The 17,207-nt window shown below is 36.4% G+C and overlaps 1 protein-coding gene across 1 annotated transcript in view; it reads left to right on the forward strand.

Annotated features, from left to right (window-relative positions):
• The window catches only part of LOC139123176 (bone morphogenetic protein receptor type-1B-like), a 71,490-nt gene that overhangs the window by 42,749 nt on the left and 11,534 nt on the right, over window positions 1–17,207 (forward strand). Inside the window, exons 2-4 of the mRNA XM_070689270.1 lie at window positions 13,396–13,537; window positions 15,340–15,503; window positions 16,944–17,058. Of these exons, the coding sequence (XP_070545371.1) occupies window positions 13,396–13,537; window positions 15,340–15,503; window positions 16,944–17,058 (421 nt within the window). The remainder of the gene's footprint in view (window positions 1–13,395; window positions 13,538–15,339; window positions 15,504–16,943; window positions 17,059–17,207) is intronic.

Consider the following 17,207-nt stretch of genomic DNA (forward strand, 5'->3'; position numbering starts at 1 on the left):
ATGAAACATTCATCAATAGTGTACAAGGCTAAATGAAGTAAATGCTTGTTTTTCATCCACTAAAATCTAAAAGGTAAACAAGAAAGTGTTAAAACACATACAAAAAAAATTGTGAAAAAAAAATGTTTTGCTACATTTGACAGTTTCTCATACAACATGTACTGTATATTTATTGTAACTAGCAACATATATAGTACATGTACTTCTCAAGGATACCAGTTTATGTCACCAAATGGATTTCATCACATGGTTCAATGGTTGCAATGTGACTACCACAAAGCAGTGTTTTGCTGCAATGGAAAATTCATGGCTTGGTTTGTGACACTAACGATGATAAACCCTATCAGAAAGTTTGTAATTTTTATAACGACAAAAAACTGTGAATGATTATGCTCAATAATGCAAAAAAAATAATTTACTGACTTTTGCCTTGTACAGTATTACATGCAGTACAAAAAGCAGTAGTGAGTATCCATATGCAGTGAACAATTCAAAACCAAGTGGTATTACCTATTCCATGGATGGTTTATTGCAAATACATGTATATAGTGTCATTGTACGGAAATTTTGGTTAGAGACATAAAAAAACTGATATTTAGCTTTATGTAATTTTTACCTCATTGAAACATGTGGGCACATGAATATTGTGCATTGACCAATGTTCTGTACCACTGACATGTTTCTATGTACACATAGATTTACCAAGGTACATGTAGATGATATTACAGACAATTAAACATTTATATATGCTGATGTGGAAAATGAAGACTATTTTACTGTGTTTATTAAATTAATTAATTTTTAGTAGATACATGTAAACCTATAATCCCTTCTCAATGACCTCCATAAAATATTGATCAAGTTTAATATTGTAGAAAATTAATTCATGCTCAGTCCCACTTTGAAATAACGCAACTGTGTCGTATATGGCTAATGCAGCACTGTTATTTTCAGCCAAGCACATCGCTACTTTCAAGACCATTATACTGGTATAGTATAATATAATATAATATTATATAATATAACATTATATAATATACATGTAATATAATATAATGTAATATAATATAATATAAATTATAATTTGGTGTTATATATCTTTTACTATACTGTACCAATATATTATGTATTATTTAAGCAATAAAGCACCCCCAGCAATGGTATACCACAAGATTTTGACCAGCTCACGACATACATGCACAAGTGATAGCGAGTGTATATATGACGTGGACTGGTCAAAATCGAGTGGTATACCGTCGCTGGGTGCTTTATTGCTCTTTTATCATAACAGTATATTGAAATTCTGGGATGATTTTTGCACTTGCCGAGAGTTTGCGTGTGTGCTAACAGTGGTATGTCGCCAATATAACACAGATCTTTTTACGTCTTGACCAATCAGATCGCTGCATTTGCGCCATCAATATACTGGTATCATATTTTATAGTGAAGGTTATATCACACCAGTGTTGATTCAGAAAATAAAGAAATCTGATTGGTCGAGACATGCAAATAACAGCACTGTATTCTCAACATTGTTTAATGGAAAGTGCACCGTCTCAGAGAAAACTCCTGTTTAATGTAGAATAGAATTAATGTAGAATAGAATTTCAATATATTTACCTAATAATAGCAATAACCTGCCACAGCAAGGGTATATCACATTGTTTTATTTTATAAAATCTGGTGGTTTATGTTTCATGTGCTGTGGTGTGTAGCTCAATAATTAGTCATGATGTTCTTTATTTGTCCCCAGTGTAAATGACTGAATGCTGTGTTTTCTTGATATTGCAAGACACAAAAACCCTAGATACTCTCTTCTCAAACTGCAAAATTGACAAAATATTCTCCGTAAAATCATTTTTGCCCCTCTTTAAGCAGAACACTGCCGTGATTTAATGATGTTGACATGAAAATCCATAATCTTCAAATGACTTGAGCAACTCTTGCCCTCAATCTGTAAAAGTCGGATCATTTTTAAACAGCATCTTTAAAAAAGAATTTATGAAATCTCCTGTTGCAATAGGAATCATTAGTGTCAGTTCTAAAATGAGAACTTACAAGCTATGCAGAATTACGAGGTGTCATTTAGCCGCCATTGAATATGATACGTGAAATAATTTTCCCTGAGTGTGTGTGCTGTGAATATGGCTTTATTGAAGTTTTAAGTGCACATCAAAGAAGACAGTAAAAGTGCAAGTTTTGAATGGACAGAAATCCAGCTGTGAGTGAACATTAAATGATGTATGTCTGCAGTATAATGTTTTGTGTTCAGGATTTTAAGCTACTTTAGAGAGAGTTGGATAGATTTTAAGAGAACTGATGATGCTAGGTTTTAACGTAGACACTAATTTTTTTTAGGGTCTATGGTTTTAACAAGCAGTTTTATGAGTCTCATTCATACCGATTAGCGCCTTGAGGACTAGCCAGGGATGATGATTTGCTTTCAGATGTGTATGTATTTGCATCAGAATAAAACGGATCATGGTCTACAACTAGCAACAAGCACGCACTTTTAATAAAGTGTGTCAGTTTGATTGAGACATTTTTCTGTATGAGACCGGTGAGAAATGGGACCCAAATCACCCCTTCTGTGACCTCATAAAACCGTCCAATTTTATTTAAGATGGACTTGTCACGTCTTGAATGCCCCTTTTAGAAAGCCGCCATCTTGGCTGGTGGTGGCACTACTCAGAATTCATTACAACGTGGTGAACTGGAATAACCCTGGAAAGTGTTTTTACAGTGTTATAGCATTTTGCAATATAGTTGTGAAAGCTACAACTTGATGAGGCATAGCTGCATTTTTTGTTGATCATGCATGGCATGATTTATACTCTGTAAATTCATCGAACACGTCTGAAATTTGCTGAATAATGTACAACTCTATAATATTTAGGGGATATTAAAAATGTACATGCCCTGCAGATTCATGCAAATCATTGATTATCATTGCTGGTAATACTCGCAGTGTTTTAGAAAGCAAGTCATGTGACGCTTAGGCTCATCTTCTTTGTGACCCTTCCATTTTATTCACTGATTCAGGTTCGTGCTTGTACTACGTTCAACATACTTTCGTATTGAATATTACTTTTTTGTTCCAGCACCTCCTCTTTAGTTATTCCATGACTATTGCCATCCGAATCCCCTCCTCCTCCTCAACAAGCTTCAATCCAACCAATCCCTCTAAAGTCTGCTTCTTTTCTGCAACTCTTTATTGCAGTAATATTGTTAATGCTGGCACCTTGGTAAATCTTACTTAGGTTCCCCAGTCATGTTACTAGGGTTACCCCTGTTTATATCAATCCAATCCTGTTAAGGTTATTATGCATCTCGAAAGTGAAGGACTTAAACTTTTGCTCAAACTCTCCTTAATGGAATTTTCAGCCATTCTCTTGCTAAATCAAGAATGAAAATTGGGGGTCACTGTTCAAATTTTGGTATCAGAGAAACAAATAACCTAAGGTTTACCGATATTTTAAATTCAAAATGGTTGCCATCCCTGTGTTAACCCTATGAAAAAAAAATTCTATTTTTGAAAAACTAAGCTAGTGAAAAGTTTTCTCACACTGAGAGCTTTAAAATAAACCCACACAAGTGGTATATACATGTACTGTAAGAAAGGAATTGTAAAAGTTTGAGAGTCTGAATATCTGTCCTTGAGGTGCATTCTGGGAAAACAAAAATAGTACTGAGGTTCCCGCACTATTTTCCTATCTTCCCAAACTTTAGCAAAAACACTGTATTGTGAAATATTGCCCTCAGCTGTTAAATATATTTCTGCATCCTTGATACATACTGGTAGTTCTCCCTTTGTATTTCTTCTTTATTCCAAAAGTTGCATGTTCTCTTCTGTATTCCAAGAGTCTGTACCTGCATTGTTTCAGGGGATGCCTGCAGCTTTTTTGTAAGGTTGTATCTGATAGGTAACTGTATTTTATTTTTCACCTTTTAGACCAATCAGTGAATTGTTTGTAACTGGTAGGTAAATCCAATAACTAACCGTAATACTGTTTTCCTCCTAGCTGCCAGTTAGCCCCACTCTATGCCTTAAGATTACAATCACAGTTCTTGTAGCCGTAAGAGATGTGATTGAACTCATTTCTTTTCTTGACAAAGCAGTTCAAAGAAGTTCCATCAACCTTAGTTTCAGTGACCTGAAGCCTGACAATTCAGATTTTTTTGATAGAGTAATGCTACACACATGAAGCTACGCACTATAAGTTCACGCTACATCATCATAGTACATGCAATCCCATACAGTGTAGTATGCTGATGAAGTCCATGTATGTCTGCCATAAAGCTGTACAGAATAAAGAGTTGTGTATAATGGCAAAAACACAGTCATTCTAGAGTCAGCTTCTTTCAAAAATACATTTAATTTTTGAAAAATGATGCAGTATGTTTGTGATTCATTTTGGAAAACCAAAATATTGAAATTAACAAAGAAAATTTTTGAGGGCTAAATTTTCTGAGGAATATTATGAATTTTTAAGGGATAGTGAGAGAAAAATTTGTAGGATTGAAAGTCCTGCTTGCATAGTGGTTACGCGTGAAAACTAGCAGCTGTCTGTGTTGACTGACAACTTGGCAAACACGTCTGTAAATGCTATCATAATTCTGCCATAGAATACCTGACCTCTTTGAGGAGAGTACCTGTTCTGTGGAATAGATTGATTTTAGACTTGTCAAATAGCCTTTACAGGAAAATAAGTAACCGTCCATTAAATCTGTGTCCAACATTATTGATTTTTGTTACAAAGCTCTTTGATTTGAGAGTGTTGTGTCGTAGGATATGATAGATGTAGATGTGAACAGCGACAGCCAAGAGACTTCCATAGTTTTGAAGAGTGCCATATGTTGTATAATTTACCAACTTTACTGCCAAAACATGAGATGTATCGCAATATTATGCAATGTGTTCCTGGAACTGAGTGCAAACTCACATCATTTATTCAAAATACTTGACATGTTTTATAACATCTTGTGTGAACTTCTTTCTTTTGGTTTTATGATGTATCAATTCTTCAATGTTCTGTACAAATCAAGTGTAGATTTTTCATGCAGGCCATTATTAGTCCCCGCGGACGAAGTCCGGCGGGGACTTATAGATTGGGTCCCGTCTGTGCGTCCGTCCGTCCGTCCGTCCGTCCGTCCGTCCGTCCGTCCGTCATCAACTGTTTCTCAGACACTGCTAAACCAATTTCGTTCAAACTTGGCACAAAGGCATAGCACTATGACCTACAGATGCACGTCGATTTATTTTGTGATACGATCCAATATGGCCGCGAGGCGGCCATTTTGTTGCGATTTTTCATGTCTTTGGACCATAACTCAGACATCCTTGAGCAGATTCTGTTCAAACTTGGCACAAAGGCATAACACTATAGCTTTCATATCCATGTCAAATTATTTCGCGATACGATCCAATACGGGCGCGAGGCGGCCATTTTGTTGCGATTTTTCATGTCTTTGGACCATAACTCAGACATCCTTGAACAGATTCTGTTCAAACTTGGCACAAAGGCATAACACTATGGCCTACATGTGCATGTCAAATTATTTTGCGATACGATCCAACATGGCCGCGAGGCGGCCATTTTGTTTGCGATTTTTTCATGTCTTTGAACCATAACTCAAACATCCTTGAACCGGTTCTGTTCAAACTTGGCACAAAGGCATAACACTATGGCCTACATATGCATGTCAAATTATATTGCGATACGATCCAATATGGGCATGAGGTGGCCATTTTTTTGCGATTTTTTCATGTCTTTGAACCATAACTCAAACATCCTTGAACTGATTTTGTTCAAACTTGGCACAAAGGCAAAGCACTATGGCATACATATGCATGTATCAATTAACCTTGTTATAGGATCCAATATGGCTGCAGAACTGCCATTTTGTTGGAATTTTGCATGTCTTTGAAGCGTAATTCAAAGGTCATTACACCCATTTTGTCCAAACTTGGCACAAAGATCAAGCACTACGGCATACATATACATGTCAATTTACTTTGTGACATGTTCCAATATCGCTGCCAGATGGTCATTTTTGGATATTTTCATGTCTTTGAGGCTTAATCATATGCAAATATTCCTTAACCAATGTTGTTGAGACTTGGTACAAAGATAAAGTACTATGGCATACATATGCATGTCTACTAATTTTATGCTATGATCCATATGGTCAATAGACAGCCATTTGATTTCAATTTCGGTGTGATTTTTTTATGTCTTTAAAACATAAACATAGGTCAGTGTCCCTCGATGGACTGATTTTGTTCAAACGTGATACGAAGATAAAATACTATTGCTGCATTCTTGTGCACATTAATGTGTTTCATTCTATGATCCGAAATGGCTGATTACAACAACATACCCGATCCCATACCATTTCGAAAATTCCACCAAACCATGTGTATAGTATGTGCCGTCATGACACTAGAGGCAGTGAGGGCATCGTTATGTGTGATGTAATCAAAAGTTCCTTCAATGGTCATTACCGGCAGAGATGAGTCATTTTATTGAACGTTCGTCAGATTACTTTATTATGCAAGTCACAGGCCTGATGCACCCGTTGCATCAATGTCATTCCACAGCTACCTAGACCGCAGCTACCTAGACACCAAAGATGATAACAAAATGGACAAGTGGGGACTGTGTCATCAACGATGACTTGTTGAGTTCATTTTCCAGTTCCCAATTTCCAGTTCTAGTTCCTAATTTGAACACACTCTCCAGTACTAGTACTCTATGATATGAACACACTCTCCAGTACTAGTACTCTATGATATGAACACACTCTCCAGTACTAGTACCAGTGTTTCCCCTGGGTTTCAAAATCTTGTAGCAAATTTGGCTAGAAGCCCTAAAAAATTATTCGCCAAACCAGATATTCAATTAGCCAAGCCGATATCACTGATAGCAAATGACGTCATTTCTCACTAATTAATATGCAAAAATAAATATTTGTCTGCATTTTCCGCAAGAATGACGGAAATAAACCCTGTTAGTGCTACTACGGATACTGAAAGTCACTCCAATTTATGGTTCAGATTACAAGGTGCCAACATCAACATAAAATTTGTCCGAATTTCAAGCGATACTTGTCCATAGTTTAATATAATAGGCGTATGCGATGCAGCTATACCTATCACAAACCTGTTATTGCTATCAGTGCTGGACTAGTTGTACTGTACATATCATATCACTATACAACGGCACGAAACCTGAACAGCATACCAGTTTTTCAAACGAATCAGATATCCATTCTCATAGCAGTTCAAAAGTAAAATACTCTCAGAATTGAGAAATGTGTGCATTTTAGACTTTCGATACATTTGCTTTACGCTTGAATTTAGCATGGAGCTTTGGTAGTTCCATGAAGTTAGCAAGCGATGCTCGGACAGCGCACAGCGTATCGATGACGCTTGGGTCAGGGGTCATCACCAAAAACATCAGTGCGTATTCACGGCCAGCTTGAATCATGCTATGGATCGCGGAAATCACGGATCATAAATCCAAATGTTCATGTCTATTATGTAAACAGAACCCTAAAATATAAAACATATAATGTTTTGATACGGAGAAACATCTTTTTGTTTCTCTGACGATCAAGTTAAATGCTCAAATATCGCGACAAGACTTGCGCATTTGCACGATATGAATGCGGAAGTACGTCCACTCGGCGGACAGGCGAGCGAGCGCCTTCTCTGAAAATCTGTTTACGATATCAAGTCACAATACACTGAAAATTCTTGCGAATTTATCTTTAACCCTTTCACCACCATGGTTTGTCCCAAATCCATTGTTTTCTATGGTAAAGTTGGACCTGTATACAGGGAACTGGGGGTGAAAGGGTTAAGGAAGACAATTCACACAAGTTTCTAACGTCAGTAAAGATATTTTCTTGTTGGCAGCAATACACCAAGAACATTTTCGCTGTTCAGGAGTGCCTTACTTGTTATACGTTGTAAAAAAAGCCATGCGTATGCTTTTGACCATGCCGTTACCTAACTTTTAAAATTCATGGTCGACTTTCCTACTCTGATCATAATCTTTCTTTCCATTTCATAGCTTTACTTGCGCTTAGAACCTGCGTTAGCGGTGGTTTCTCCCCCATATTGGTGGAGCTGCCTAAGTAAAAAAGGAAAGTTTGCTGTTTTTGCTTAGTTTCACCGTCAGTGTTGACGACGTACCGTCACTGTACTGCACAGTGCACGGAGTAATCTGTAGGTACGTTGCGCGTTGCGCGTAGTCCAACCCAAAAGTTAGCAACATTTTAGTCAAATAGTCATGGTAAACATATGGGTACTTTTGGTTTGTGAGCTATTTTGTTACAATTTTATTCATTACTGTATGTGTTACAAATACGATCTCCTGACACATAAGGTCAGGGATGCACAGAGATAAAGCATTACGTCTCAAGTTGAATGCAGGACAGCGCGCGGACAGACAAAGTGATGATGTCATGGTGCAATTTTTGATTCGCAAGTTTGGCTAATTTTTGCTGAAATCTTCTCGCCAAACGCTACTTTTTTCTCGCATTTGCGATTTGGCAAGCGGGCAGCGGAAACACTGTAGTACTCTATGATATGAACACACTCTCCAGTACTAGTACTCTATGATATGAACACTCTCTCCAGTACTAGTGCTCTATGATATGAACACACTCTTCAGTACTAGTACTCTATGATATGAATGCACTCTCCAGTACTAGTACTCTATGATATGAACGCACTCTCTAGTACTAGTACTCTATGATATGAACGCACTCTCCAGTACTAGTACTCTATGATATGAACACACTCTCCAGTACTAGTACTCTATGATATGAACACACTCTCCAGTACTAGTACTCTATGATATGAACACACTCTCCAGTACTAGTACTCTATGATATGCACACACTCTCCAGTACTAGTACTCTATGATATGCACACACTCTCCAGTACTAGTACCGTACTCTATGATATGAACACACTCTCTGATACTGGTACTCTATGATATGATCACACTCTCCAGTACTAGTACCGTACTCTATGATATGAACACACTCTCTGATACTGGTACTCTATGATATGAACACACTCTTCAGTACTAGTACTCTATGATATGAACGCACTCTCCAGTACTAGTACTCTATGATATGAATGCACTCTTCAGTACTAGTACTCTATGATATGAACGCACTCTCCAGTACTAGTACTCTATGATATGAACACACTCTTCAGTACTAGTACTCTATGATATGAACGCACTCTTCAGTACTAGTACTCAATGATATGAATGCACTCTCTAGTACTAGTACTCTATGATATGAACGCACTCTCTAGTACTAGTACTCTATGATATGAACGCACTCTCCAGTACTAGTACTCTATGATATGAACACACTCTTCAGTACTAGTACTCTATGATATGAATGCACTCTCCAGTACTAGTACTCTATGATATGAACGCACTCTCTAGTACTAGTACTCTATGATATGAACGCACTCTCCAGTACTAATACTCTATGATATGAACGCACTCTCTAGTACTAGTACTCTATGATATGAACACACTCTCCAGTACTAGTACTCTATGATATGAACACAGTGAACACAGTTGATGGGTCACAGTGAAATAAAAAATAAGAAATTCCCGACCAACCTAAGCTATTCCCGGGGGCTTGTTTATGGAAGCACGTTATTTTTTTTCTTACACCATGGCAAAGCATAGTTACTGACACAAAGAGAAAACAACAAATAAAACCATGAAATTTCAACCATCATGAAATCCAGCTCCATGCAAAGTTTATCAATAGCTTTGCTAGGGATTTCAGGTTTGTTACTAAATATAGCTGCAAGTACATGACATTGGACACTGCAGCTTTTGCCTAAAATTCGGACAAATTTTGGTGTTGCATTCACGGCTATTTTTGCCCCTTGTAGTCTGAGCCAAAAATTCATATGAATTAGTGTGACTTTTAGTAGCCATTGTAACACTTACAGGTTTTATTTACGTCATTTATGCGGAAAATGCGGACAAATATTTATTTATGCATATTAATGAAAGAAAAAATGACATTTGCGATCAGCACTATAGTAGTTTCCAGTGTGTGTAATCTAAAATCTGATTTCAGAAAATTAATCTATATGCACGATTTTCATTTGTACTTATATGTATACATAATGTAACATTATCATTCCGTATCTTTGTCTCAAGATTATTGACTACTTGTACTAGTATACCAAAAGTTCTTTTTAAAATCCTGTTGTCGTATTTTATGAACTACTTAATGACAATGGCAATGACCTCATATTATCATCAGTAGTTAAAATGAAGGCAAAAGTTATGTAGTTAGGTACTGTAAGAGACATCAGGGACGATATTATTGTTCAATACACAAAACTGAATGCAGTGGACATGTATTGTAATAAAATACCTAAAGATACAAGTAATAGATACTGGCAAGGGTTTTCAATTGCATTCAAATTATCAAGGTAACACAGTTAAGTATTTCTGAAATTTCGAAATAAATGTGCATTGTTATATGTTAGGAAATGAAGTCTTTTATTTGAACTGGAAGTTTATTGATGGTTTCCATGATCAGCACAGGGGATCTTTTGTTCACAATGCCATTTAATCAGTGACAGAACTAGACTCATTACAAATGGTGAATTATTTAGACAAAAGGTTTCACATTACGGCATTTTTCTGCTGCCAGCATGTGCTGCTGTTTGCATTGCTAAACATGCAATGGCTTCAGAGATGTGTGATGATAAATGTATTTGAACTGGATTTCATAAATCTTTTGTTTGTTTTAGAAAACATTTTTCACAGGTGTGGTGGTAGGCTGTGCCAATTTGACAATAAACCCTGCCACACTCATTAATCTTGTGCAAGTGTCTGCGTGTAAAATCCTTTCCTTGAAACCTGGACATTCCGGAATTATTACAACATTGTCATTTGTATGATTAGTAATTTGCACTGAATTTGCCAAAAGTCAGGTTGTCTCTTGGCTGTGAAAATGACCCAGTCACAGAGAGAGTTTGATGACTGTCAAAGCCAGGTGTCTCAGGAGTGAGCTGATAATGTACTGTATGCACTTTCTTACTGAGCACCAATAGTGAGGTCGCATACTTACCCTGACTTTTGTGTATTCATGTACGTGTACCCTGTGTGACCTCCTCAGTGTTGGAGTATGTTCTGTCCTTGAAGTGTGGGTACAGTGTTTTGGTATTGGACAGATAACACATGTGGAAGCACTCTAGTGCTCAATCATGTCTCTCAGTGACAATATCAGCAGTTTGCTAACCAAATAACAGAGTGAAATCAAACTCAATCGATTGCTGTTACTTGGATTCAAGAGATCTTGTCAATATTGAAACGGCTTTGTTGTGTTACCTTGACAACCTGTTACATGCTCGTGTCATGTGAGAAAATCAAACCAAAGCAGGCATGGTGTATTTTGAACCAAATCAGCTCAATGATACTGATACATAGGCATTGTCATTATTTTGTTTGGCTTGGCAATTTTTTCTAGACATATAAATGGAGCCTTTTAAATTCGTACACAAGTGGGTAAATTAACTTCACATACATTGTAAGGTGACCAAGTGGCATGGAGTACCACCAAAGCTTGGCAGTGTTTCAAGCTTTGATTTACACAGACATCACTGAAAAGACATTTTTCCTTACATGTAGTTAGCGTGGTGATTTTCACGTCACTGATTGTCACAGAAATTGTTGCTTTGTATAACAAATCATACGCTATTTCACCTTCTGTGCTGTTGTTTTAAAACCAATCTTGTTTAATTATAATATCGATGCTTTTCCAATAACACTGCAAAATGCAGCCTTAGTAAAACATTTAGAGTAAAACTTTTCCAAACAATTTCAACACTCATGTATCAAATGTTGTTTTAATACAATAAAAAAGATTTCAAGTTGTCATTTCAAATTATAGAAAGACCTCAATCACAGACAGAGAATGTACGGTCAGTATTTTGCAGCAAAAAAAGAAAAGATTTTCGTTTGTGATGATAATTCTTTAACAGGAAATAAAGAGGTGTTTATTATTGAGATTAAGTTCTGAAACGAATCACAAAGGTGGCAGGTGCTGCATTGGCAAATCTTGTTTCCTTATTGTAGCGTAATCATTTCAGCTATCGACTAAAATCAGTAGCAGTTCTGCGAGTAGAAATTGTCAACAATTGCAAAATTAAACTAAGTTTGTAAAACGTGTCAAAAATGCCAAACCGATGAGGAATGAATTCCTCAAACCATGTCAGTAAATTTACAATCAGATTATAGGAGGAAAGAATGTAAAAATCCAAGCTTACTGGTGTACAAAGACAAGTTGATAACATTTCCTGCTGTAAATAGTCAGCTGTGTTGATATTTTCTCACAGCAAAGTATGCCTGTTGTAGCATAAAGAAAATGCAAACACTGTGCTACTCCATTTACCAAACTATTTCACTGTGTTGACTTTTAATTTCCTATGTTGATCCAATTTTCCACAATTTCAACCCACTTGACAGGAACGTACATTTGTCAAGAGGTGTATTTGGTATGGTTGCCGACACCGCAGGCCAGACTACGTTCCAGTGTTTTATATTAAAGAAAGAAAACTAATCAAATTGTTTAATAGGAGTGCTTGTCAAGTCGTAGTCTCAATATTCACAGCTTACTTCTGGGGTCGTGAACTCTCCAACGTGACTTGAAATGTGTATAGAGGGCGCTGTTCAAGAGTCATTTATCATTAGTCATGCACAGGCACAATACAAACTGATTCCCATCTTCCGAGTAACATGTTGCATGTTATTTAACAGTTATAATTATGTGATTGAGGTTTTTGTTGGATCTTTTTATTGGAGGGATTATCAAATATCGTTTGTCAATTTTGAAACAGACACTGTAGCTGGTTCTTCTATTAACTCACACACATGTTGCTCTCTATTCTTTGTATTCAATGTAGAAAAAACAAATTGTTATTACAAACCTGATATCATGAAGCTGTCGTCAAGATTTACAAGTCAATTATCTCCCACTCCACGCGCTGTATTTTTGTTATCAAACCAAACATTTTGGACAGTGCTAGCAATTTCCAACCTGTTGGTACAGACAGCAATTTCCAACCTGTTGGTACAGACAGTGCTTTCCAATAATTTTGTTCAAAATGTGTGACAGGATATCCATCAATATGCCATCTGGCATCCAGGATTGCTGCTTGTACAAGACATATTTAGCTGAAATAATGCATCTCAATACAAGTATTATTGTCAAAAATAAAAATAATTCCGGTTATCTACAGAGAAATGAAAGTTTTGCATCCAATCGTCATTGTTTGTTATAGGCTTTTGTGAAGAAAATTTGTTATATGTTTGTTTGTTATTTCTTTGATAGTGTATGGTTGGAAGTGTTACTGTCTTGAACACTGTCCCGAAGATGCCATCAACAACACCTGTGAAGCCAAACCAGATGGTGGTTGTTTTAGTCAAATCCAAGCCTATGCACCTGGTGGCGTCAACACTGGAGAACCAATCAGGTAAGTCGTTACAAAGGGTGCCTCAGAACAATGAAATACTCCTCAATTCTCAAACGCCCCAATGTATGTAACAGACATTTCACAATCTGTATGAAACATCTACAGATCATATCATTTGGGACATTTTTCAAATTATATGATGGTCATTTATAGAATATATAATAGAATATTGATTGTTTTAATATTCAATGTTGTATCTTGTATTTATATGTCCATTTCAATTTCAAATCCTATTGTTATTATTGGGCGTTACAGATCTTTACTGTATAGAAAAAAAGATTAAGTCAATATAGAAAGTATTTGAAGTATGACAAAGAGTTTACAGTTTGATGAATCACTCATTCAAAACAGAATTCCAAACTGTGGGCTTTAGTTGCCATTTGTATGGTGAAGCAATACAATAACATCTTCACAAGATACGACATTCCATTCTGTTTTCTCATCTTTTCCAAATAAAAATACAAGACTTTGCAAATATCTCTTAAAGGAATGCAGATGTGTATTAGTACAAGGCAAATTTCTCTCATTCATCTGCTTAAAATGTGTAAAGTCAATAAACCTGTGTGAGCTATGTATACACAAGGAAGTTTGTCACTTGTTAGATAATCTAATTTCAAAATATTAACATCCTTTCGCTAAATCTGGAGCTGACATAGCTGGTCTCCTAGTTAGCATCTCTTAACTTCTGATTGTCTTCAACACCTCTCCATATTTACAGTTAATTTGAAAGCTTTCAAAAAGTCTTTTGTATATTCTCACACCCGGTGATGGCAATACCATGAGATTTTGACCAGATTACGACATACATGCATGAATGATAGTGACTGTGTGTATGGAGTGAATTGGTCGAAATCAAGTGGTATACTCATTGCCGAGGTGGTTTATTGTGATTATATCATAATATTAAATTGATATTCTGGCGTGAAACATCTAAAAGGGAGTTTTTCCCCATCCAAGAGCTCGTGTCCATTCCAACCGTGCTATTTTGTGAATATAGCATGGTTATTTTCACGTCTTAACCAATCATATCGCAGTATTTTCACTTTTAATATACATGTATGATATAATCAGCAATATATTCCTCCAACATATAAGCAATAGATCACTCCAGTGATGGTATACCATGAGATTTTGACCAGTTCACAGTAAATATGCATAAATGGTAGCGAGTGCATACACGGAGTGAACTGGTCAAATAGCGTGGCAAGCCTTTTACTTAGGTGGATTTTTGTTTTAAATTATATGGTGACAGTATTCTGTAAGTTGAAAATGTTGCATGAAATGTTAAAATGGATTTTTCTCAAAGGGAGGACTTGAATGTGTTCCTACTGTGCTATATTGTGAATATGGCACATATTCAACCAATCAGATTGCTGTATTTTTGCTATCATTATACTAGTATCATATTATTATATTGTTCATGCTTTGAAAATCTAAAATAGGCTATAAACTGTTTGAAGAATCATGACTGACATGAACATGATTTTTCACTGACTGTTCCAACTCTTACAGACATAAACCGTGTCATCCTTATTTGTACTGACTTCATCTGCTGGTTACAGTTTCTGCAACAGTGGTTTGTGCCATTGAATTCATGGCTACCTAGATTTTTTATGCTGATTTTGAGTGCTTTTATCCCACAAAGGTTAATTTATCGTGCACTGATTTAAATTCATATGAACATGTCAACATTATCTTAATCATCAGATGTATCTTTACATGTTTTCAACATTACACATATTCCCCTGGAAGTTTTTATGATGTGACAATGACACAGTGAATGTTATTGACTGATTTTACAGGACGTATGGATGTCTGCCATCACAGGAAGGGGGCGATATGCAGTGCAAGTCGTTAAATCACAATATCCCATCAGCCATTATGTGCTGTGATATCAGGGATGGCAATTATTGTAATTTTGCCCTGATACCTACACTGCCACCTGTGGTAACAACAGAACAACCAGGTACGTAGATCTGATGGAATTTGTAACAATGTAAAAAATTTCCCTAGATACTGGTATCACCATATACCGTATACTGTCTGAAAAGTCTGTGCTTAAGATTCCAAGGCAATCACGACATAATCATTTGTGCACTATTACAAGACATCTGTTTAGGCTGTGGTACTTGTTTACACATTGGCAGTATGTTGTCAGGCCAATCAGCTGGTTGCAGTCATTGTGTATGACAGAGGTCATCCAAGGCAACCTAGAGGTCAGATAATATCCATATTGGACTAGCAACTGTTCACATGTTCAGATAATGTCCATTTCTAACCCCTCACACCATCACTTGTTCATCACACTGACTGGACAGTCAGAATGTCACCTGAAACTGGTCAACAGGAAGTGCTATCTGTGCCTTGTCACTACTGTTTAATTTCAAAGGCAGAGTGTGGGGTCAGTCAAGGCCGAGCCTGACATTGAGGTCAGCTAATTTGCATAGTTGACCTGTTCAGCCAATGATTCATCATCTCAGTTTAGTACCCTTTTTGCATAGTAATTATTTTGCCAGTAGAAATGCTAGCTGTACATTCTTGTTGTTCATTTAAAGCCTTATTATGTGGAACCTAAAATTTGCCTTCTCCCAAAGCATGTTGAAATATCCAGTATTTTGCTTGTCAACACGTTTCAATTATGTATTGTGCATTGTTCTCGTTTAATCTTATGCAATCAAGACAAAAATTCAAATGTCAATGATAATTTTTTACCTCACGGATATTTGAGCCGTAAAGATAAACTGAATACTGGGTATTTCCACACATTGAAGGGAGTAAACCTAGAAACTAGCATTTACAGGTAGGACACAGACAGTGAATACAATTTTCAAGGACAGTTACTTGAGCTGTATGGACAGTGTCTTAACTGTAAATGCCAACAAATTACTATCTGAGATGTACCTGATAATGATGAAGGTCAAACAAGAATGGAATGTTGAACTTCAGTCTGTCATCAGTCACCATGACAATGACATTGATCTTCAGAGCCCAGCATGATGGTGTATCAGTTTTTCAGATAGCAGCTTTGAAAATTATTTATTTTAAAAGACGCTACAAGGAAGAAAGTTGTTCATTTTATTTTTAGGAAAATCTCAAACATTTTAGTTTTGCTTATGAAGCTGACAGTAAGTGACACCTCGCAGAAATTGGCAGCCATTTTGAATTTCCCATTGTCTTTGGTCATCGGTTAACCCTCACTCAAGTTCATTATATGAGCTACTATTTATTTGTTTGTTGCAGTATGAAGACAAATGTAAATCTTCGATTGTTTGATTTGTCAACTTTTGAAGTGGTCTTTGTTAAGGAATATTGGCGTGGCACTACTGCCTAGACTATTTTATTATCTGATCCACATTTAAACCAAAATTCACAAATGCATTTTTGTCCTTTCTTGATTTGTTGACAGGTGGGAGCTTGCAGCCAGACTACCTAAGTGAAAGCATCAACCAGATAGCATTGCTAATCTCTATCACAGTGTGTATTATTGTACTCATTATCACAGTCTCATTTATATATTTGAGGTGAGTGGGGATGATGTCATTGCTCTGCTTTTAAGCATGAAGTGTGGCTTGATGGCTAGATTTATCTCAGATTTTCAGTCTAGATGATGGTTATATTGAGCAAATGATGTTCATGACAATTGATGGTTATTATGTTTGCTTTAATGATA

This window comes from Ptychodera flava, chromosome 22, assembly GCF_041260155.1.
Source record: "Ptychodera flava strain L36383 chromosome 22, AS_Pfla_20210202, whole genome shotgun sequence".
Lineage (NCBI taxonomy): Eukaryota > Metazoa > Hemichordata > Enteropneusta > Ptychoderidae > Ptychodera > Ptychodera flava.